At 38.9% G+C, this 24,736-nt stretch overlaps 1 protein-coding gene across 1 annotated transcript in view; it reads left to right on the top strand.

Annotated features, from left to right (window-relative positions):
- Positions 1 to 24,736, top strand: part of LOC116974936 (armadillo repeat-containing protein 8) — a 156,857-nt gene that overhangs the window by 68,115 nt on the left and 64,006 nt on the right. The window contains exons 11-14 of the mRNA XM_033023550.1: positions 414 to 614; positions 2,063 to 2,158; positions 19,078 to 19,160; positions 20,936 to 21,017. Coding sequence (XP_032879441.1) covers positions 414 to 614; positions 2,063 to 2,158; positions 19,078 to 19,160; positions 20,936 to 21,017 — 462 coding nt within the window. The remainder of the gene's footprint in view (positions 1 to 413; positions 615 to 2,062; positions 2,159 to 19,077; positions 19,161 to 20,935; positions 21,018 to 24,736) is intronic.

Below are 24,736 nucleotides of genomic sequence, written 5' to 3'. Positions count from 1 at the left end.
ACCTTACACATTGGGCCTGAGAAGCAGTGAATCCATATAAAGTTGCATAATGTTACTGAGGACAGTTTATTGTAATATCAAATGTGGCATATTGTAGAAATACATTTATAAATTATAATTCTTGGTATTCAAGCTTGTCATATTGCAGAACTTTTTGTGGGTTCAGTTAATGGAATTACAATGATTACGTGAGTTTACTTGAAACAATATAGGAAATACTGTTGAGAATACTATTCATTTGAGTGAACCACTGCATTGTGTATTGGCGATGTTGATTTACAGGCATATTGCTAGAGGGCAGACCACTGAAACTCCTGATTCCCTTTGATCCTTTGGGCCTTATGCCTATATTTAGGAAATTAGAATATTGTTTGTGTCGCTTGATTAACCTTGCTTAATTGCTTTTGATTCAGACGCTCCCATGCCTGGTTAGGATGTGCAGTAAAGAGAGACTGCTGGAGGAACGGGTGGAAGGTGCTGAAACCTTGGCATACTTGATAGAACCTGATGTGGAGCTACAGAGGATTGCCAGCATCACAGATCATCTTATTGCAATGCTTGCTGATTATTTCAAGTATCCTAGTTCAGTCAGCGCAATCACAGATATCAAAAGGGTAAGTTTCCTAACTTTAGTTACAGCGCATGTACGCTTTTAGACAAACTTTTGCTATAATTGAGGTATATCAATGGATATATTAATTTTATGTGCGACACGGTGGTGAGGCGGTTGAGTTGCTGCCTTACAGCGCTATCGGCGCCGGAAACCCGGGTTCGATCCCGACCACGGGTGCTGTCTGTACTTAGTTTGTACGTTCTCCCCGTCACCATGTGGGTTTTCTCCAAGATCTTCGGTTTCCTCCCACGCTCTAAAGACGTACAGGTTTGCAGGTGAATTGGCTTGGTATAAATATAAATTGTCTCCAGTGTGTGTAGGATAGTGTTAATGTGCAGGGATGGATCGCTGGTTGGTGCGGATTCGGTGGATCGAAGGGCCTGTTTCTGCGCTGTATCTCTATACTAAACTAAAAGGTGATTCACTTTATTGTGTTGAAGTTTCTAACCTCAAACCAGAGCCTGTGGAATATTAACTTTTATTTTGTATTTTAGTCTCTTTTTTTAGTCTTAAGGGAGGCGTACTTAAGGGAGGCATCCAAATGAACTGGAAGATAAAAGCCTGTGAATTTATTGTTCAGCTTTAATATCAAACTTTGTCTCCAGGATAGGGGTTGATTTTCCTCCTTTTTCCAAAAGGTGGAGCCCTCCACTTTAAAGATAATAAATCCCTTAACAATCGCAGAGGGCTGGCAAATCTTCAGCAAAATCAGTTGTTTGATTCATTTGTAACTTGCATTCATGAAGCAAAAGATCATACTATTACATCTTTATAGCTGCCATTTATTTAATTAAATTAGTTTACCGTGTTACCTGCAATAATGATAGTGAGGTTGGCTTTTAGTTTATGTATAGTAACTTATATGTAGTTATTACTTCTATAGACACTAGAAACTGCTGATGTTGAAAAACACACAAAGGGCTGGAGAAACTCAGCAGCTCAGGCAGCATCTTGGGATACCTCTGGCTTTACTTCTTTTGTCTTATTTGACACCCTTTTATCTCCTTTTTACCTCTAGCCTTTGTCATGACTCCATCTGCAATTAAACCTCCCTCACCTGTATCCATCCATTATTTGCCAAGTTTTGTCTCCCGCCCACCTCTTTCCCCCCCCAGTCTAAAAGAGAGTCCTGACCCGATACGTCATTCCCTCCCGCTGATCCTGCCTAAAACGCTGAAATCCTCCAGCACTTTTTGTTGCCAATACTTCTGTGTTTAATTTGAAAACCAATTTTTCTAAAATGGTTGAGACCTCTAACTTCTATGAAGAATTAAAATGCTGAATAGTCGTCTCATTTTAGTATTCACGTTGTTCAGTATTCAATCTTAATATTAGTATATTTGTCAAATATAAAGTAACACAGCTCACAATTTATCTCCAACGGCTAATTCATTACACGGATGTTCAAAGGTAGTTGTACATTATTTCTTATTTTCTAATTTTCTTCAGCTTGACCACGACCTCAAACATGCTCACGAACTCCGGCAAGCTGCATTCAAGTTGTACGCCTCCCTTGGAGCGAATGACGAAGACATCCGGAAGAAGGTGAGTCTAGGAGAGGGGCGTCCCCCGGTCCTGGCAACCAACAGGCAGGGAGTGACGTCAACCTGACAACAAGGTGAAGAGAATTAACAGTGACTTTGCGAAAGAGCATAATCAGATCTGAAGAATGAATGGGATTGAGACTCGTTTGTCTAGAGAAATGAGTTGTGACATGTTCATGTTGGAATGACAAGTACTGGTGTTTCTTGTGTTGAACCTGCACCAGATCCTTAAGTTACCTTCTTTGCATGAGTTCGTAACAGTAGTAACAAAATGAGCACTGTGAAGTATAGTGTATAGTACTGACTCACATAATGCAGTAGTTCTGTAATGCAGTTATATAAATGCTTGCCTACCTACCTGCTGCAAACCGGAAGTACTCAGCTTCTGTTTTTCTGTATCACTTTTAATTTGTGGCCTGCCGATGTGTTCATTTGTGTTGCTGATGTGCAAGTTTAATTGTAAATAAAGCTTTGTGCAATGACAGTGCTGGTAGCTTGTTTTCTGAATCTACAGTAAAGCAAAACACGATTTCCAGGGCACTTTTGAATAACAGCATTTAAAATATATATATTTTGTTCTTACACAGTGAATGATGCCTGTAAAATGGCAATTTGTCTTTGGCTTATCCTAAAAAAGGTAGTACTGTGTTCTGCATGCAAATATACCCTTTTGAGAATCAACAGTGTTGGAAACCGTACATACTTCCATATTGCTCTTGTAATGTGACTGAAGTCTCATTCTTCCTATCCCTTTGCTGCAGTAATGTGGCATCAATGTTTTCATGTATAATTAGAGTGACAACCTCATTAAAATAATGATGTGGATTTTGAATAGAGCCTGTCCACATGGATTTCTCCAAGCAATCTTTAGCTCATAAAGTGTGGGGGGATCCTTAATGATTGTTAAAATCACTTCATTTCTTGTTTCGTTTTAAGTTTAAAATGGCAAGGCATTTTCACCATAACATTACAAGTTTCCAATCAAGGGTGCTATCCTTGGAGCAATGGAATGAGGGATTGGGTGGGGTAAACTTGATTTTCAATATCTGATTTTTGCATTTGTGCTGTCCTCCATGTTGTAGGCATTGTATTTTTCATGTGCTAGTGAATAACTAGCATTATTCACCTTTATTTCAGAATGGACACTCGAAATGCCTCATTCTAATGTGGTTTTCAGTGTGGGATTATGCTAAGCGCCAATTTCAATGTAACTGGGCAGAATGTTGGTTGCTGAGGGTAGGTGAAAGAAAATTCAGAAAGACATTACCTTTAAAAGGTTTTTTTTTAATCCACATTAGATAGCTCTCCCAATTGTGGAGAAATCAACGTTCTGCTTAGAGTACGCAATGACGATTTTCATGAAATTAGTGCAAAAGGATTTGAATTAACTGTGGAACTAAGAAACACAGGCAGAGGCTATTTAGCCATTTCTACAGAAAAAAAAATGTTTAATAGTCCCACTTCCCTTTTGTGTGGCCATGCAAATATTTCCTTTTTTAAAGGTTACAGTTCTTTTGAAAGGTACGATTGAACCTCTTGCACACTTTCAGGCTTGTATTCCAGATAATAAACCACTTCCTTTTGCTTCTGTGAAGTACCCTTTGGGTCCTTTGCTGGAAAATAAACCTGTTCACTAATCCTTTGGCAGCTGAATGTAATTTCTCCTCATCTACCCTTTCAAAGCCAATTATTTTGAACACCTCTTTCAAATTTACCCATGTCTTAAGGGGTGATTTTTAGTTTCTCATACAAATGAAGCCTTTTATTCCAGCACCTTTCTGATGAATCAACATTGCACCCCTGTAAAGCATTGGCAGTTTTTCTAAATCTGCTATGTTAATTGGTCGCAAAATGTCCACTCAAGCCACTATCTGTAATTCTATCACTGACTTCATCACTTCCAGCTCCCTGCCCGCCCAAGCCTCCAACCTAACACGGCCCGATTTTACCTTCTCCCCAAAATCTACAAACCTGACTGTCCTGGCAAACCCATTGTTTCTGCCTGTGCGTGCCCCACCGAACTTATTTCCACATACCACGACTCCATCCTGGTTAAATTTCTCCCTACCTATGTTTAAGACACCTCACATACTCTTCGTCTCCTCCATGACTTCCGTTCTCTAGGCCCCCATTCCCTCATCTTCACCATGGATGTCCAGTCAGTCTACAACTCCATCCCCCACCAGGAGGATCTTAAAGCCCTCTGTTTCTTCCTCGACAGCAGAACCAACCAATCCCCATCTACTGATACTCTCCTCCGCCTAGCGGAGCTGGTCCTTACCCTTAACAACTTTTCGTTTAACTCCTCCCATTTCCTCCAAATCCAAGGTGTAGCTATGGGCCCAAGCTAACCTCTTTGTAGGGTACATCGAACAATCCTTGTTCGAGGCATACCATGGCCCTATCCCCAAACTCTACCTCCGCTACATCGACCTCCTGCACCCATACAGAGTCACTGACTTCATCCATTTCACCACTAATTTCCATCCAACACTCAAATACACCTGGACCATTTCCGACATCTCTCTACCGTTTCTATACCTGGAGAGAATGAATAGGTGACGTTTCGGGTTGGGAGACCCTTCTTCAGACCCGAAACTCTCGAGCCGAAACGTCACCTATTCATTCTCTCCAGAGATGCTGCTTGACCCGATGAAGTGCTCCAGTTTTTTGTGTGTCTATCTTCGGGTTAAAGCAGCATCTGCAGTTCCTTCCAACACACGGCGCAACCTTGCCTCTACTTCCTTGTACTGCGGGGAGATTTAAATCGAAGCAATTTGTCTTAAGAGCAAAGCGGCGAGTTGCTTTTCGAGACCCTTCTTCCCGCACCCCAGAGAGCATTTTAATCACCCCCAGCACCCCCCCCCCCCCCCACCCTTCCCTTCCTCCACACCCCAAGCCCCCTTTAATACCTATTACTCGCCTTATGTCCCCTCTGTCAAGCTTCCGGGTTTACCGTTCGCAGGAGTTCCCACGGTACCCGCAAGAGTCATTACGGATATCGCACGGGTATCGCACTGGCATCTGCTTCATACAATGTTGCAACGCTCACCAAAAAGTGCTCAAGTCACTCTTGGAGAAATTCAAAAATGTTTGAATTTTCTCCCGACCTTACAAAGTTACACGATAGCGCCACGGAGGTCCTCGGTGGTCCACGAATGCCGTACTGTTATCGCAGGAGGTTCCCAGGTGTCAAACTCTTGTTAGGTCCTGGGTCAGGTCGCACCGTGAGAAAGCCCTTTAAGGACTCCATCCCCTACTCCCAATTCCTCCATTGATGCCGCTTCTGCACCCAGGATGAGGTGTTCCACACTAGAGAATCGGAGATGTCCTCATTCTTTAGGGAACGGGAATTCCCCTCTTCTACTATAGATGAGGTTCTCACCAGGGTCTAATTCTATACCCCGTAACTCTGCTCTCACTCCCCATCCCCCCCCACCCACTCGTAACAAGGACAGAGTCCCCCTTGTCCTCACCTTCCACCCTACCAGCCGTCACATACAACATATAATCCTCCGACATTTACGCCAGCTCCAACGGGACCCCACCACTGGCCACATCTTCTCGACTTTCGGCTTCCCGCAGAGACCGCTCCCTCTGTAACTCCCTGGTCAATTCGTCCCTTCCCACCCAAACCAGCCCCTCCCCTGGTACTTTCCCTTGCAACTGCAGGAAATGCTACACTTGTCGCTTTACCTCCCCCCTTGACTCCATCCGACCCAAGCAGTCTTTCCGGGTGCAGCAGAGGTTCACCTGCATCTCCTCCAAACTCATCTATTGCATCTGCTGCTCTAGATGTCAGCTGCTCTACATCAGTGAGACCAAAAGTAGGCTTGATGATCGCTTCGCCCAACACCTCCGCTCGGTTCGCAATAACCAACCTGATCTCCTGGTAGCTCAGCACTTCAACTCCCCTTCCCCCTCCGATTCCGAATCTGACCTTTCTGTCCTGGGCCTCCTCCGTGGCCAGAGTGAGGCCCACCGTAAATTGGAGGAGCAGCACCTCATTTTTCGCTTGTGTAGTTTGCGCCCCAGCGGTATGAACATTGACTTCTCCAATTTTAGGTAGTCCTTGGTTTCTCCTTCTTTCCCCTTCCCAGCTCTCCCACAGCCCACTGTCTCCGCCTCTTCCTTCCTTCTGTCCGCTCCCCCCCCCCCCCACGTCAGTCTGAAGAAGGGTCTCGACCCGAAACGTCGTCTATTTCCTTCACTCCATAGATGCTGCCTTACCCGCTGAGTTTCTCCAGCATTTTTGTCTACACTCAAGTTTAATTAGTGCTTTTATAAACTTGTAGATTTCATTTGTACATTGCTTCCAATTGAAAATTCCTGTTTGACCTCTAAATGTTCTCAACCAGGACAACCACCTCCAGTGAGTGGCTGAAGTCCAGGTACTCTCATTTCTCTCTCAATTTTACTGTCAAGAATGTGTTTCATTTTAATTCTCCTTTTTCATCGAAATAAATGAATAATTTCACAGGCGTGAATTAAATTTAGTGTGCCCTATTGCCAGTTATCTAGGTCCTCATTTCTGTTACTCTTTTTCTTCTCCAATCCCCAAATTCCCACTTTAAGGCACTCCCCAATTTTGTCTCGTCTGTTACCTTTAAAATGATAAATTATCCACTCAATTCCATTTTCTAAATATATATTAGGAAGACTTTTGAATGTTGATTCAAGCACCGGACCAGTATGAAAAGCAGCTATTCATTTGTTTTTGCTTTGTGCCTATCATGCCCCATTTACAGTTGCCCAGTAATAATACTCATGGCGTGATCATATCTATCCAATACTTTAAAAATATTTTAGTCACTCTGAGTGTAGTTTCTCCAATATTTTTCTCTAGAACCAGAATGCATCTCTTTGATTGCCGCTCATTGCTCAAGTACTGTTTTATCTGACAATCTTTGGCTTCCCCGCGACCAGGCCAAGTCCCCTTTCAATTTACCAGAATTAGCCCCCTTCTAGTTAAGGATTTTCACGGCTGTTTTTAACCTTGACCTCTTTCATAACTTTTCTAAACTTAGAGGAGACTATATCAAGACCTTTAATGTGGAATTCCTCAATTAATTTACCCCAATGAGAATAATCACATCTTCTAATTTATTTGCAGATAATTGAAACCCCTCTTTTCTTTTACACTTCTGGTAAATTTCTGCACCTTCTGTAATCTGCATATTAATTTCCTTTAATTGTGATGAATGAATTAGACACATTATTCCAATCATGCCCAACTCGTGGTTTATAATCATTTAAGAAAGCCTCTAGGATGCATTTTCTGGTGGTCCAATTTACAAAGGTAGGAAAAAACATTGCCTGGGTATATTTGTACCAGCAATCAAATGATAATAACTTAGTATTGATATTTTAGTTTGACAGACTGGACAACTACTCGTATGCAAATATTTTTCAGTGCAATAAATCCCTAAATGTTCCCAAATAGCTTTTGAACACTGCCTATCCAAAATCAATTGATTAAAAATTTAAAGAACCTCTTTCCTATATTGAATGTGAATCTCTACAGAAACATGCATTCTGAAAACGCCACTACATTTCGGGTCATTTATAAGTGCTCATTTTTCCGTTCTTGGTGTACAAGCTGTTGGTAATAATTTACATTTGACCATAGTTCAGACTCCTTTGTTAGTTCAGTGGAAAAATAATACAATGAGCTCATATACAGTATTAATGTAGCAAATTTGTTGTAGTTGAATTGTACATTTTTAGGCCGCCTACGATTCTGGACTATATGCATGAATATGGACCACATTCACTTATTTCCATATGTTATTTTATATTGATCCATTCCATTATTCAGTTGAACCAAGAGGCAGTTATTCCATTGTGTATGTTATAGATTGAGAAATGAAGATGTATTTTCATAGCAATCTGTTTCTCAAGTCCAACTACCTCATTGAAGATTTCTATAGAATTTAAGACGTATGCCTTCAGCCTTTTGAACAGTGTTGTGTGCCTGCCAAATGGAGAGTAGTTGTAAAACTGAGCCCTCAGTTAGTTTGTCTTATTGTCCCAGCTTAGATATTATGCCTAGCACACTACCGAAATACGCACCAAAATGAATATATTCAAGATAAATTCAGTCGGTTGATTTCACACAACGTTTTGTGCATTAAGGAAGTTGATCAGACATTTGAATACTCTATGTAACTATGTAACAGATACAGGATCTTTGGAGAACATTGCACAGTTTAATGATGTACTCCCAAATACCTGGGTATTTGGAGCCAAGAAATGCACTCTTGCACCATACATGTGTAGCTGCATACTTCTCGGGTCACTTATATCTCATACCCATTGCTGTCCAGTTACATTGCTCTAAAATATGAGGTGCCATTTGCTGTTATTCATGAATGATCAGTATGGATTTGCACATGCCTGTTATTCATGCATGATTAACCATTTGTGATATTCTCAGTCAAAGAAATCTGTCATACTAAATTATAATTTAGGAATTGTAAAGGGATGGATGAAGGTATAAAGTGTCCACTATCTGGGGCTATTGAAGCTTAATTTTGAAATGGACATAAAACCTTTCTGCTTGTTAGTTATAATTGCCAGGAGGTGAGAGATCTTTTACCTTGGGCCTGTTTATCACTGCTGGTAAATGGAGAGCTATTTTTCTCCAGGTCTCCAATCAGATATTTACTGCATGCAGTGATCTTTACCATCAAGAATTGTTTTAAATGAATTCCCACCCCCTTATTCAAAATTCTTAGTGAAAATTTCCAGTTAAATGCACGTAAGATCGTCTGAATTAAATCAATTGCTGTTATGATAAAGTACAAAGATTCTTTTAGTTTGGATGGTGAAAACCTTCTGTAGCTTGACATTGCATATCTCTCTGGCCTTTCATCCCCACTCAGAACTGCTGTTTGGAATGGTATTTTGTTGATTATTTCCTAATTGGATCTACAGCTTTATATGACAATAGCCATTCCATTTTATTTTTGTTTCTATAAAGACGGCCTTAATATTTGCTGTGCTGTAAATTCAGAGGAACTCCCTTTGCTTCTTTGCACATGCTGGGTTTCTTTTGTGTTTTCGAGAGCAGCTGCAGCAAATCGTGTCTGAGCTTTCAGTTCAGGCTGTCGCATGCTGCATCGGGTACACAATGGTAGCAATGGGAAACCTCCGGGACTCCTTTGTATCGTATTTTACTCTAAAGTGTTACTTGTGAAAATTGTCTGCTTTCCATAATTTTACTCCTTTTAACGAATGAGACACAAGAAGAGATTAAGATGTCTGGAATTAATATATTCACTCGAATTTTATCATTGTATTCAGGATATTTACTCTTCAATGTGCGTCTCCTCATTTGAAGCTTCTGTGAAAAGTGACCAATTCAACAATGAATTTTAAAGTAGTTTCCCCTGCTGGAGACATGAAATTGTATAGTTGGCTATCAAACTTTATTTTAGCATCGAGAGGGAAACATCTAAATTTATTCCATGGTGCAACAAAATACATTTCACCTGCAGCTAAGGCAGATAATGTGTACCGACCCATGCTGCACTAGGGAGTGCACTATTCTGAAGATTTCCTGAAGAAATAAATATTTCAACTACAGTACGAATTCTTGATCATGATGAGTATCAAAACAATAACCACAAAGCTGAAATACTTTATCAATAATTCATTTCAAAAAAAATCTTTTATTTTTGTATTTTTGGGGTTTTAATGTTCATACCCTTACAAGGAAGTAAATGTTGGAAATGCTCAGCCAAACATCGGTGAAGTAAGAAGCTGACGTAACATTTCAGGGCAGTATCATCATCTGAACTGGTGTCCAGAGCAAACCTGGACTGGGACTATTGAACGCAACAGTTTCTCAGAGTTAATTAATGTACAGTTGCAGTGACGGTTGGTTACAACTATTGCAATCATTCACTTCCTCGTTTAGCATTGAAAATCTCACACCAGTTCAATGTAAATCAAAGCAACAGCAAAATACAAGTGTATGTCATAATTGGTGTTCTGGCTATGAAAGTTAATACTTTTAATTTTTTTTAAAGTTTCACTAGTCTATTTTTCTCCAGGGATACTTTGAAATTTTCTAAAATAAAATAGTTTAGATTTAAGGGATGACCACATATTACATACTGTGGATACAATACATTATAGATGGACTTCCCACTAATAACTATGAATACATGATTTTTTTATGCTTTTAAAATCACTGTAGTTAATTTAATTATTTATTGATATTCTCATTAACATGGTTTATGATGAATATATGAATCCAAAATGAACTAACGTGGCAAACTATTTCAAGATGTTTTCATAAGAAATATGTATTGGAATTTTGTGTGAGCAGTCTTATGCTTGGTTGAGAAAATGGTAAAAAGACATTACATTTATTTTAGAGATGGCCTATGGTAATTTGAGAAGCTATGGGTCATAGGTAAATTGCTGTTGTCATCAATAACAACCGTGGCTGAACCATTAGCATTCTTGCCGTTAAGTCAGAGGTTTGTTGTTTCAAGTCCCTGTTCCAGAATCATAAGGTGAAAACTCAAGGTTGATTCTCTAGTGCAAGTGCTTCTTAAACTATTTCAGTGTCATTCACCCTTGAGTCTTTATCACAACATTTCATTCACCCTCCATCAAATGTTCTGATGTTTTTTGGTAATTTTCATCTTGTGTATAATTTTATATATAATTTATTTTGCCACTTGAGCAAAAAACATAAATTAACTAATTTCTTAAGTGTTTATTTAATTCAACTTGTTGAACATCCTAAAAATATGTGAAGAAAACTAGGAGTGAAAAAAAAAGTTTAATTACCACTGGAGTTGGAAAATCATTCTATTAGAATGATACAAAACCATTCCAATGTCTAAACACTGGGCTTCAGCCTAATCCTACCCTTTTTGGCTTTGATTACTGCATTGTTTCTTGGAAAACTAGCTCAAAAAACCATGGTCTTCCCTAAAAGGTCATATTACAGTAAATTTGGGAAATATCCTGCTATTTTGAAATTAGAAAACCATAGGTAGAGAGAAAAAAACATCAAATTTCCAGCTCCACTGCCATTAAAAAACAATAAGAGCTCACTAACCACTTTAATGGCAATGCCTTTTTTACGTATAGAAAAAAAAAAATCTGAATAAATTAAGTAATTCGCCCTTCATTCACTCCTCTAGTTTCAATCACCCCAAAATAATTTCATTCGCGCTTGGGTGAACCATTCACCAGTTTAAGAAGCACTGCTCTAGTGCAATGGTGAGGAATTTCTGTATTGATAGAGGAGCTGAGTTTCAAATGAGATGTTAAATAGAGCTGCCATCTGCTCTCTCTGTTTAGACCAAGAGCCAACACACTATAATCTCAATGTTTTGAAGTACAGAAATTAAAAATCAAAAAGATAATACGTGTTCTACATCATTAAATATTTATAACCTTTATTCAGAATATCCGCCAATAGGATTGTTGGGCTATTGACCATTGAGTAACAGGACGTTTATTACTATCAATTCCTTAACTATAAATGTAATGATATATATAATATTGTAAACACACGCGCACACGCACACACACGTCAAGATTATGCTTTTCTACACAGGGTTAACCATCCTTTTAAGAAGCATTCATTTACCATTCGGAATTTTTATAATTTACCGTGGGTCTGATTTTCTTTTTGTCTGCTGTACTCTCATTAACCACTAAAACTGGGATATTTATTTGTCCTCATAGTCAACTTTAATAGTATTCTTTGTCCTTCCGAATGTTAAGGCACCTCAAATTATTTTGTACATAATTGAATCACTACAAATATTTACGCCGCCCTGAACTTTGGGTGTCAGTACTAGTATATTTCAGGGCTGTCATGTGGCCATCCACTTCCCAGTACTGGTACATTTTACGACACCCGCTACCCATATGCTCTTCATTCCTCAAGTTCCCATGAAGTACAGCAAAGGGCCAGATGCTCATTGAGCTTTCTCTGCGTTTATTTGTAGATTTAGAGGCGGCCCAGTGGTGCAGTAGAGCTGCTGCCACACAGCGCCAGAGACCTAGGTACGAACTTGACTACGGGTGCTGTCTGTGCAGAGTTTGCACGTTCTCCCTGTGACCAGGTGGGTTTTCTCCGTGTGCTCTGGTTTCCTCCCATATTCCATGAACGTGCAGGTTTGTAGGTTATTTGGCTTCTGTTGATAGCCCCTGGTATGTAGGTTGCAAAACTGGGATAACATGCAACCAATGTACATGTGATCGATGATTGGCATGGACTCGATGGGTCAAAGGGCCTCTTTCCTTGCTGTATCTCTAAACAAAACTAAATTATATTGGAGGACATCCATTTGATTGGAGATTTTTGGGTATGGGGAAGAAAATGAAAACTAAGACTTTATTATGCTTTGCTGCATGTTTTATTATTTATAATTTTGTTTTGGTTGCTTTGTTTTGGAAATTTCATTTTTAATAGTTTGCAAATGTTTTTGAATGTTTGACATTCAGAAACATTGTAAAGAAAATTGACCATTTTGACAGCCAGCAAAGCCCCATCCCTGACATGGCTCACTGTCAGAAGGTCCAGAAGAATTGTATGAGTGCTTGCTCTGACCCATCACACCACTCCTTTTGAGGTCTTGCTGCCCCTCAGCTCCTGGACCAACTTGGCAAATGGGATTGGCTTTCTGGATTTGGCTAAGGTAAGTATGGAGAATAGTAAACAGGGGTTAAGAGTCAAGTCAAGAGTGTCTTATTGTCATATGTCCCGGATGGGACAATGAAATTCTTTCTTATTGCAGTACAACAGAATATGTGAATATGTAAACATTGTACATAACTAGGGAAGAGAAAAAAAAGAAAAAGTTCAATCAATAACAAATATAGTGCAATAATAATATATTTTGCAGAGAACTATGACAGCAGAGCAAGATTAACAATAGAAAACAATTATTGTAACGTAGACACAAGTGACGTATATGCATCATTAAAATAATCCTTTGATTGTATTTAAATGAGTTGCAGTTCCGTCGTATTTCCTCCGTTGGAGCTCCAAAAATTAGCTATTGATTAGAGCTATTTTTTGATGGTTCTAATTCGCCAGATTTTGGCCACTGGTCCCATTTTCATTTACACAGGGCTGAGAAATCCAGCATCATGTCAACCATTTGAACTCCCAATTCAAAATGGCAGCCTAATGAAACATGGCAGGATTATTGGAGTTGATTCCAATGGACGTGGACAAATGCATGTCACTGTGCATATTAAAGATCACTCGTCATTGTTCAAATAATTACACAGCTCTACCTGTTTGCAAAACATTCTTTTTACAGCAAATGCCACTAAATTTCTATGCAGTGTTGCATCTTGCTGTGCATGGCATACCTTTTTGATTTGCCAATGTCCAGTTTTTGGCAATTCTTTCAGAAAAATGATTGAATACAAAATGATTTGGTTATGGAGAGCACAATAAATCAACAGAAAATTACAAAATTGCTCAGTAGTCTATTCTCAGTTCAGTAAGAAATGGTTCTCTTGAAATAACCTTAGTTCAATAATAAGAAATAGTTCTGTCTTATCTTGTTATGTACGGCATCCTCCACTAAAAACTTTCACATTTAGCACAACCGGATTGTTTATTTCAGGAAACTATTGGTGATTATTAGCCGTTTGTATTGGCAGATTTAAAGTTGGTCGTTGCAGTTTTTGAGTACTTTGTCGGTGCAGATGCCTCTACTTGGCTGTCAAGTACACACACGATGATGATGCTTGATTCATAAAATATAATTAATACAAATACCACTTCTACACAATAATCCCAGCAGCTGCAATTTTGTGCCCTGATTATGTTTGGGTTATTTCAACGATTGTTCACTGAGAAACTATCTAATGTTTGTGAGCTGAGGGACAAATAAAATCATCTCCAGGTCTGTAGGGCTCATAATAATTCTCTCCTGCTGCACATCATAATGTGAGAATAACACACAAAGCTGGAGTCACAGGCAGCAGCTCTGGATGCATTTTGTGTGCCTATCTTTGGTTTAAACCAGCATCTGCAGTTCCTTCCTACACATAATGTGAGAATGAGTTCTGCTTTGAGTGGAGGGTGTTTTAAAGTTACAGTTATATTGCCACTATGCCAGCGGTGTAAGACAATTTCACTTTCGATCAAAGCTAATGTTGTAATTAAACCCAGTCAGTATGCAGGCTGACTGGAGCAAATCAGTTTTAGATTTTTTTGGGAGAGGAAATACTTGAGTCATATCTGGCCCTGGTTATTGATAGATTGTGGAACTTCCTAGCAGTAGTCATCATATAAAAGAAGCATAAGGATTGTTGCTTTAGTGCATTTAACCATTTTTATATCACTGCTATATTTTATTAGCTCTTGCATATAATAGACAAATTGCACTTTCATGAGCATGGTAGCATTAAGTGTTGAAAGCTGTTTGCCACTACAAAATATGGAGGATTTCTAATAATCACATGTACACACACTTTTCGGTGAAGATATGCAGTTTGCACTTTCTGTCTGTCTTCATATTGAAATCTGAGATATCCACCAAAGTTTTTAATATTTGAGTCAATTTGCCGCAGAACGTGAGCTCATTTAGATGTAGATTAATGCGGCCTTTCCTCACTCACCATGACTCCAGACAATTTTGAAAAGGAGAAACACGCAAACAAAAACTTACCTTCCAATTTATCTAGCGAGAAAACAGTGCATTGTGCGAATTTGTTAAGAGTATTCTCCTACAGCTATTGTTGTCTTTCTTCAGCACATTTAGCACTATAATTTTCTGTCATTCTCGTTTCCATTGAACTGAATTTCTAGTTATAATGAAATTGATTGTTTAAGGGTGTTAATTTAATGTTGAAATTAGATAAATTAAAATACAACTGATGGAAATTAGAACTAAAAATAGCTTGAACTATGGAAATACTGTGAGTCTCAAGCATTTGAAGAGACATTTTAACCTTTAAGATGTAGACATGTTAACGTATGTTTCTTTGAGCACTGAAAAAACGTGTATATTTATAAACTCTAAAATTAGAGTTAGTTACTAAAAAATAACTCTTAAAATTTAAACAAAAAACAATGCTAATGATAAAATTTGTGCATAACTACAAATCTAACCAACAACTTGATGAATCCATATTTGTTATAATTTATGGATTTTCATTCAGCTTTTCAGGGATGTACATATTACTAAATATGAAGTTTGCTTTTGCACTTTTTCTGCTATGTCCATAAAATCTTTTCAAGTGGTGGTACTATTTGAGTTGAAACTGGTACTTTTATTGAAAGGAATAGAATCAAGTGTAGGGTATTTGGTGCCCCATGCCTGACAAATCATTTGATACGATCATGGTTGATTATTTCCTTCAATGCCAAGGGCCTGCACTAACCCCATATCCCTTGATTTTGTCAAGGATACCTCTGAGGATTGGGTTTAATCTGTTCTACCTAAGAATCAAAAATTTCCAGTGATTCTCATCACTCCTCTGCATAACAGGGGCCTGTCCTGAAAGATACAACATGCAAAGTTTAGCAACAAACACCGCTGAATACATCCTGCAATTAATTAATTCTCTTTTTAAAGTCACATGGTGGAAGAAATATTTGGGGGTAAAATACTGCTGCCTTGGTTTAAAATGATAGACTAGCCTTGTGATTGTTTTTCGACTGGCAAACCAGAGGTCAATGCTTGATAAATAGTAATTTTTTTTGTTAAGATACACAGCGCTGGAGTACCTCGGAGGGTCAGGCAGCTTCTCTGGAGAACTTGGAGAGGTGATATTTTCGGTTGGGATCCTTTTTAAGACTGATTGTCACACAGAGTTGATTCACAGTTTGAAGAAGGGTCGCAACCAGAAACATCACCTATCTATGTTCTCCAGAGATGATGCCTAACCTGCAGAGATGCTCCGGCACTTTTTGCCTTTTTGTACACCTGCACCTGCAGTTCCTTGTTTCTCCATTCTCTGTGAATTTAAATTTGGCTTGTGGCTGAGCTAGCTCCAGCAAAGAACCATGAAAGCTGCGGGGTTATTGTAAAAACCCAGTGCTTCTCTAATCCCATTCAAGGAATGGATTCTGCTTCAACCTGTTGTTAATGGTTAGATGGTTGATCCGTAACAGAAATGTTGCCTTATCTTTATACTCAAGATTCCAATCGTATTGAAAAGAAAATTCTATTTGAAGTCTTGATTGGGAATGGAGTGTGGAGGGCTTGCGAGAATTGTCCTGAAACAATGCATTGAAAGCTGATGTGCTGCCAATTTCTGGAAAGAGATGTTGGAGATTGTAATGAGATGGTGAAATCCAGGTGTTAGTGTCTCTGATTCTCAAGAGATGGGCAGTATTGGAAATTGTATTCCTAAATGGGAATTCACATTTTTGTGCTGAACTTAGAATAAGAAAAAATTGTTATATTTTGAGAAGGATAATTGATAAATTAGATAATATTAGACAAGTTATATAAAATCTTAATTTCAGGATTTAATTTTGCTTCTTAAAAAAAAAAAATAAAAAAAAAAAATGTGTTTCCTCAGGATCTCCATGTGATGGATTTGACATTGAGTTATGCAAGGGATGTTGGGGCAGGTGAAGTAAGCTTTCAGCATGGTTTTGCAGGACGTAGGAACAGAAGGGGCTATAGATGGTAGATGCTCCCAGCTAAAGCACAGGCAGCATGTGTGAAGTGATGTTAATTGGGGATGTGGGGGGAGCATTGGATGAAAAGAGTTGTTGAAGGGTTGTAGAGTCTGGACGTGGAGAATAGGATCAGGAAAGTTCATGCAGTGAGTTAAATGCAAATTATTTATTAAAAAATTCAAGATGTGGTTGTGCTGCCAGGTCAGTATAGGCCACTGTGCACATGGGTAACAATGAATCAGACAGACACAAAATGCTGGTGTAACTCAGTGGGACAGGCAGCATCTCTGGCGAGAAGGAATAAGTGACGTTTTGGGTCGAGACCCTTCTTCAGACTGAGAGTCTGAAGTCTCAGTCTGAAGAAGGGTCTCGATCCGAAAACTCATCCATTCTTTCTATCCAGAGATGCTGCCTGTCCTGATGAGTTACTCCAGCATTTTGTGTCTATCTTCGGTGTGAACCAGTATCTGCAGTTCCTTCCCACACAACGATTCAGGCAGGTCAGGAGAGGGGGCAGAGTTATGCATCTCAAATAGCATGTGCTGAGAAAGCTGTGGAATAATTGAGAGAATAACTCAGCTCACACATCAAGATTACACAGAATCTGGCTTTTTGTAAACCTGGGATGGATTTTGTGAACCTGGGTTAGAAGGATGAGAGTGGATCTTATAGAAACATATAAAATTCTTAAGGGATTGAACACGCTGGATGCAGGAAACATGTTCCTGATGCTGGGGGAGTCCAGAACCAGGGGCCACAGTTTAAGAATAAGGGGTAGGCCATTTACAACTGAGATGAGGAAAAGCTTTTTCACATAGAGAGTTGTGAATTTGTGGAATTCTCTGCCTCATAAGGTAGTGGAGGCTGTGGAGGCCGATTCACTGGATGCATTCAAAAGAGATTTAGATAGAGCTCTTAGGGCTAGCGGAATCAAGGGGTAAGGGGAGAAAGCTGGAACGGGTTTTGGATGATCAGACATGATCATATTGAATGGCGGTGCTGGCTTGAAGGGCCGTATGGCCTACTCCTGCACCCATTTTCTATGTAAGGTTGCCTAACGTTTGTAACTTAACTAGTGCGACACGGTGGCGCAGCGGTAGAGTTGCTGCCTTACAGCGAATGCAGCATCGGAGTTCGATCCCGACTATGGGTGGTGTCTGTACGGAGTTTGTACATTCTCCCCGCGACCTGCGTGGGTTTTCTCCGAGATCTTCGGTTTCCTCCCACATGCCAAAGACATACAGGTTTGTAGGTTAATTGGCTTGGTAAATGTAAAAATTGTCCCTAGTGTGTGTAGGATAGTGTTAATGTGCGGGGATCGCTGGTCGATGCGGACTCGGTGGGTCGAAGTGCCTGTTTTCGTGCTGTATCTCTAAACTAAACTAACCTAAAAACTTTGCAAGTCACCCAATAATTCTATCTTTATTTGATTGTTTTGTGAGTCCACCCCTCCCCAGGTACAAAAGGGTTTGCAGAAAGGTGTTTTAATCCAGAGATGCTTCACTTTGATCTCATTTTGAGAATAAATATGTTGGTTATGAAATCAAAAATACTATAATTTTTTTAATCCATTTTTAAATCATTTCCATGAGCTGTTATAAAAAGGATTTGCAATAAATTGCTAATCAGAATAATGCAATCTCTACTTTGTTTATCAAATGACCAAACCCAGGAGCAGGCAATGTTGTCACTGCACGAGAGCCTCTCACAAACACAGATCATTGTAAAAACAGCTACTGCTGCTGATGAAGAAAAATCATGTCTTGACTTTTGGGTGCCGAAAGATTTAAGTCAAGTCAAGTCAAGAGAATTTATTGTCATGTGTCCCAGATAGGACAATGAAATTCTTGCTTTGCTTCAGCACAACAGAATATAGTAGGCATGAATACAGAACATATCAATGTGTCCATATACCATCACTCATTTGTGATCTTTTAAATGGAGAGCAAAACTTTAGGGTGGTGCAGAAAAGAATGTTGCAATCGATGGTCCCAAGTGATGTTAAACACAATAAAATGGACCCCAACGTGTGGTTAAAGGATTGGCACAGATTACCTCTTTTCTTTTTTTTCTTTAGGCCATGTGAGTTTCTGTTATCAATGTATAAAATGAAATAATTTCATCTATTGATGAAAACACTTGGAATAATTTTGGTCACTTTTTGCTTAACCACAATTACAATAATTTAACTTCTAGTAAAGTACAATGGCTAAATTTAATTTTGCCTCAGTGAATTTCTCCAGTCACATATCCTGTTGGTTATTTATGTTGCTATTAACTTTTTGTTCTAGATAATTGAGACTGAGAATATGATGGACCGAATTGTGACTGGCTTAGCTGAGTCTAGTATCAAAGTGCGGTTAGCTGCTGTCAGGTATGGAATATTGAAACTCACCTGTCCAAAAGTTTAAATGCATCATTATATACTGAACTTTTAATAATCAACCTATGATAATGTGGATGAATGATAAACGTGGAATTAATTTAAAAACAAAAACAAATTAGTGATACAGTTAGTTGATTAGCATGTAGTTGATCATGAATTTGCATTTTAAGCATTTGCATTTACAACATTGAAGAATTGATTGAAGGTCTGTTAACCATAACACTTGTTATGTCCTTGTATACTGTCCTACAATGTAAATGTTGATATTACTTTTATTTGATTGGGAAATATGAAGCAAATTATTGTTTTGTGATTGAATAATTAATCAAAAAATGATTAGAATGAAAGTTTGACAACTCTGTGGTCATGCTTTCAATTTGTTCACTATGAGGAGGGCTATTGTTGAGTTTATATGTAGACTTGTAGATTGGCTTGACAGAAGAGCCTTAATTTTCCTTGTGACCTTGTGATCTTTCAGTGCTGTAACTCTCTCTCATGATTAGTACCATAAATGTTCAATGGACAATTTTATTTTGGGATGGAGATCATTCGTCGTCATTTATTTTCTCTGCTGGTTCTGGTTGCACATCTACTCTCCTTTTAATTTCAATTGACCATTTTCTATCCTCCACTTCTTATTCCTTACTTCCCAAAGTCATGTATGTTTTTTTGATGAGTGGATGACTTTGTTTTGATTCTTTCCCATTTTTTTTGCATCATCTTTGGAAAATAATCTTCTGGATATCAACTGGCAGTTTGGAAATATGTCCTTTCATTTAGATTCCCAAACAATGTCCTACTTTAATGCAATATTGGGCTGATCTTGCTGGACCCGGTGACTGCTCAATGCGACCCTTTGTGCTCTCTGCTTGCATTCACTCATTTGGTCCAGGAAAGGACATACCTTAATGACTCTCTGCAGCCAAACTTCAGGTGCTGACATCTCAACCGTGTCATTTAAGAAAATATTAAAATTGAAATAAATTATTAAAAGATGATTAAGTAGATTTTAGAAATAATGATTAATTATTAACACATAAAATATAGCACATTTGCTCCATCCTTGGTGTATTATTTGCAGTCTGCTGTTACCCTTGCTTTTCTGCACTTCGATGTTTTCATAACTCTTTAATTAAGTAGTAAGATTTGTTTCTACTCCCCGTCCTCTCATTCTGTCTCCAAATGCAGGTGATTTAGGTAATTGAAATAAATGCTTCCCACAGTTCTTGTTTCATCTGGATATGATGATTTGTGTCAATTCATCCCTGTAAATGTTTCTAAATTATTATTTTTTCCCCTCTTCATTAATATTTAGTTTTCTCTGAACAATTAAAAAATATATCCTTCTTCATAAATGAAGAATGCAAATGTCTGTTTGACTTGTCTGCCAAACCAGACCTCCTACTGAGGACCATCATCGTTTTTAATAAATAGTTTGGTTTGGCTACTTCAAATATTATCAGAAGTACGTCTTCTATAACTGACTTAATCACTGGTTTTGTTTAAGAAGGAACTGCAGATGCTGGAAAAATCGAAGGTAGACAAAAATGCTGGAGAAACTCAGCGGGTGAGGCAGCATCTATGGAGCGCTTTATCTATCCTTCGCTCCATTGATGCTGCCTCACCCGCTGAGTTTCTCCAGCATTTTTGTCTCCCTTTAATCACTGGTTTTGAACATTTGATCATCTTTGTTCCTGTACAGAAGGACGATCACATCTGTATTTTTACGAAGATTTGTATATTTTCCCAATTTCCATTTCTAGATGTTTGCACAGTCTGTCCAGGTCGGTACAACAGCTTCGGACTAGTTTTCAGGACCATACAGTATGGAAGCCACTAATGAAGGTAGAAGTAACATACATTTATTGAAGCTTATATTATACCAGAATAAATCATAAACATTTTGTTTCTCAGTGGAGTTTGAGTTTTTAGTAAATCAGTTTTGTTTCTGCCACTCATCTGAAAAGTGTGGTGCAGACAATGAAGTTGAATGTAATTACATATTTTGTACTAATAAAGTTCATAGGTGAAATTCACTTGTGAATTCAGTCTTCCAAGTATGCCAGTGACAATTGGTTTTAATGGGTTTTTTTGGCCTGCAAATAAATTTGGCTATTAATTTTCTCCTTTATTGAATTGTAAAGCTTTTCTGTCATTGGGATTAAGCCGACTGATCTTCAGGCAGCAGCTTTATCCTCTTCTGAAATTATATTCTTGTGTCATAATGTAGAATGCATCTGATTCAGTACTTCAAATGCTGTCAGCATTCTGGCACCTCTCCTTTAATTTTGTTGTATCCAATATCCTGAACTGGTCTCCTGCAGTTTTAGTAATGCCCTCTTGCTTAGTAAACACCCATCCACATGCTGCTCTGGTGATGCAGGCATGCTTTCTGCCTTCAGTGGTAGATTTCATTTAAGTTCTTAAATCTGCCTTTCTACTGCTCCAGCAACGCTTTTAGGATTAATTTGCCTGCCAAAAACTTTTGGATTCACTTTTTTGCCAGTTGTCAAATTTTTATTCTATGTTTTTGGTCACGCTGTTTTTTTTTTCTGATCCAGATGGTAAAATTTAGTATGTAGGAAGGAACTGCAGATGCTGGTTTAAACCGAAGATAGACACAAAATGCAGGACAGGCAGAATCTCTGGAGAGAAGGAATGGGTGACGTTTTGGGTCAAGACCCTTCTTCAGACTCAAATATAATTTAGCTTGTCTCTCTCCTCTGTTATTATTACTATCTTTATCACTTGCACCCTTTTTCAGCTTCATTTTATACTCTTTGATTGACCACGGAGCTATGGTTTCCCTCCCTTTTCACCTTGTACACTGCACTAGAAACTGCTGCTTTACATTTCTGCTTGCCAGATAACAAAGCTTGAAATTGTGCTTTTTTTTCCCAACTGAATAAATAAAGGTCATTGCATTTTTGCTTCCTTGTTGAACTCACTTGAGGCAACTGAACCTCCAACTTGTCTCAGAGTGCAGTTATACGAAATGTATAGGAAGGAACTGCAGATGCTGGTTTAAACTGAAGATGGACACAAAATACTGGAGTAACTCAGTGGGACAGGCAGCATCTCTGGAGAGAAGAAATGGGTGAAGTTTCAGGTCAAGACCCTTCTTCAGACTGGGGACGAAGACCCTTCTTTGTCCCGAAACATCGCCCATTCCTTCTCTCCAGAGATGCTGCCCATCCCACTGAGTTACTCCAGCATTTTGTATCTATCTTCTGTGCAGTTTGTACGAGTTGGGGTCAAGGCAAGTTTCAAGTAGGATACCACTGATAATGAACCGATAGTAAACAGTAATCATAAGTCAGCTCAATGTCCGTGTGGTATCCATGAGTAGTTAAGTCATCAATTAATTTGAGCAATGTAGGAAGGAACTGCAGAAGCTGGTTATACACCGAAGATAGATACAAAATGCTAGAGTAACTCAGCGAGACAGGCAGCATCTCTGGAGAGAAAGAATGGTGACGTTTCTGGTCAAGATCTTTCTTCAGCCTGAGAGTCAGATTGAATGATTCATAGGGCAAACCAATTAGTGGTAATCATTTTAGAAAAATAACATGACAGAACAAGCGGAAATTAAATATCTTTAACACTTAAACACTTAACACCCATGGCATTGTGAAGAAATGAACTTTTCTGAGCAGGAGATGTTGACCTTTTATGCCATTAAAACCAGGGTGCACTTTATTCAGTCAGCCTTAGTATTTTCATTAGTTCATACAGCAAGAATGGTATGTATTTGGTATTCAGGTTAATTCATTGATCGTATTTGTGTGGCATAGTTCACTGTTAAGGTTCACTTCTTAATAAACAGGCAACTCACAAAAAGGTTAGGTAGACCAACCCAAACTTTACTGATCATCGGCCGATCGAAGTGACGGGGATACTCCAGTCAAGTAAGCAACACAGACACTTGACTTTCCTCGTGTCACCACTTCAATTAACAAAGAATTGCATGATATTTTATACTGTGTGTTTGTCACAGTCACATTCCAAAGATGTTAATCATGGTCAGAGATACAGTCAATACACATTACCACAGGATGCATCTGAGCTTGTCTCTTGTCAATTAGTAGACACATTTCAAAGGCATCTTATCAGTTGGTAATTTCAAGACAAGACATTTCAAAGGCATCGGTCATTGTCTCAATATACATCACTGAGACAAGTCTGGGCTTCTCTCTCTCATCAATTGGTAGACGCATGTCAAAGGCATCGGTCATTGTCTCAGTACACAGCAACCTGAGCAAGCCTGGCTTGTCTCTCTCTCTCTTATCAATCCACTGAAAAAGGTCTGCTTGAGATGAAATATAAGCTATAACCTGTTCCAGGATTCCATTATATGTCTTTTATATATTTAAAAGCATTTAACCTTTTCATTACCGATGACTGCTTCAGGATAGTACTGTGTATGTGTGGTCATGAGGTGTTGTCAGTTTTGCACACTAATGATGTCAAGTCTTTGCAGTTTTGCCTAAATGCTGTGTGACATTAATTTAGCTTGCTGATGTTATCAGTGACTGTGAATCTTTATCTTACTGAATATTTACATCAGTCCTTTAGAACAATACTGAATCTCTCCTTCACTGAGGGCTCCAGATTGACATACGTAGAGTCATAGAGTGATACAGTGTGGAAACAGGTCCTTCAGCCCAACTTGCCCACACCGGCCAACATGTCCCAGCTACACTAATCCCACCTTCCTGTGTTTGGTCCCTATGCCTCCAAACCTGTTGTATCCATGATTTGACATGATACTAGCTTATGCCACTGCTTTGTTAAGTACAAAAATATGTCAAGCAAATTTTGTACAATTTTCTCATTAGTATTTGCTTGTAATTTGCGAATCAGAATATTTTAGTTGAAAAACCTATTTTAATTGTGGCTATTATTTTTAGACTCTAGATTAGAATAACCCTTATCTTAACATTAGTTTAAAAAAAGAGAGCTGGAGGAACAGTAGATCAAGCAGCATTTGCAGAGGGAATTGGACAGTTGATGTTTAGGGTTAAAACTCTTCATTTGTACTTCACTAGTCCAGATGAAAGGTCTCGGCCCAGAATGTTGACCGTTCATTTGCCTCCACCCACTTATTTTCTCTGGCAGCTTTCCCCTTTTTGTTCGAGATTTCACTGTCCATAGTCTCCCTGGTAGTAGAAGCAGAATCTCTGAAGTAGATTTTTCAAATGAGTGCTACATTAATCAAATCTATTAAGTGATCCATCAATTCTGTTAAGTGCTTCAAATGAGCTAGAATGCAGAGAAAATATAGTTCGTAAACCCTCCCCACCTATGTTCTAGACACCTCAGACACTCTCCGCCGCCTCCACGCATTCCACTCTCTGGGCCCTCACCCCCTCATCTTCACCATGGATGTCCGGTCACTCTACACCTCCATCCCCCACCAGGATGGCCTCAGAGCCCTCCGGTTCTTCCTCGACCAGAGGAGCAACCTATACCCAGCCACTGACACTCTCCTCCGCTTAGCGGAGTTGGTCCTCACCCTCAATAACTTCACATTTGACTCCTCCCATTTCCTCCAAACACAAGGC

The sequence above is a fragment of the Amblyraja radiata genome, chromosome 7 (genome assembly GCF_010909765.2).
Source record: "Amblyraja radiata isolate CabotCenter1 chromosome 7, sAmbRad1.1.pri, whole genome shotgun sequence".
Classification (NCBI taxonomy): domain Eukaryota; kingdom Metazoa; phylum Chordata; class Chondrichthyes; order Rajiformes; family Rajidae; genus Amblyraja; species Amblyraja radiata.
This window is presented reverse-complemented; position numbering and strand designations above follow the sequence as displayed.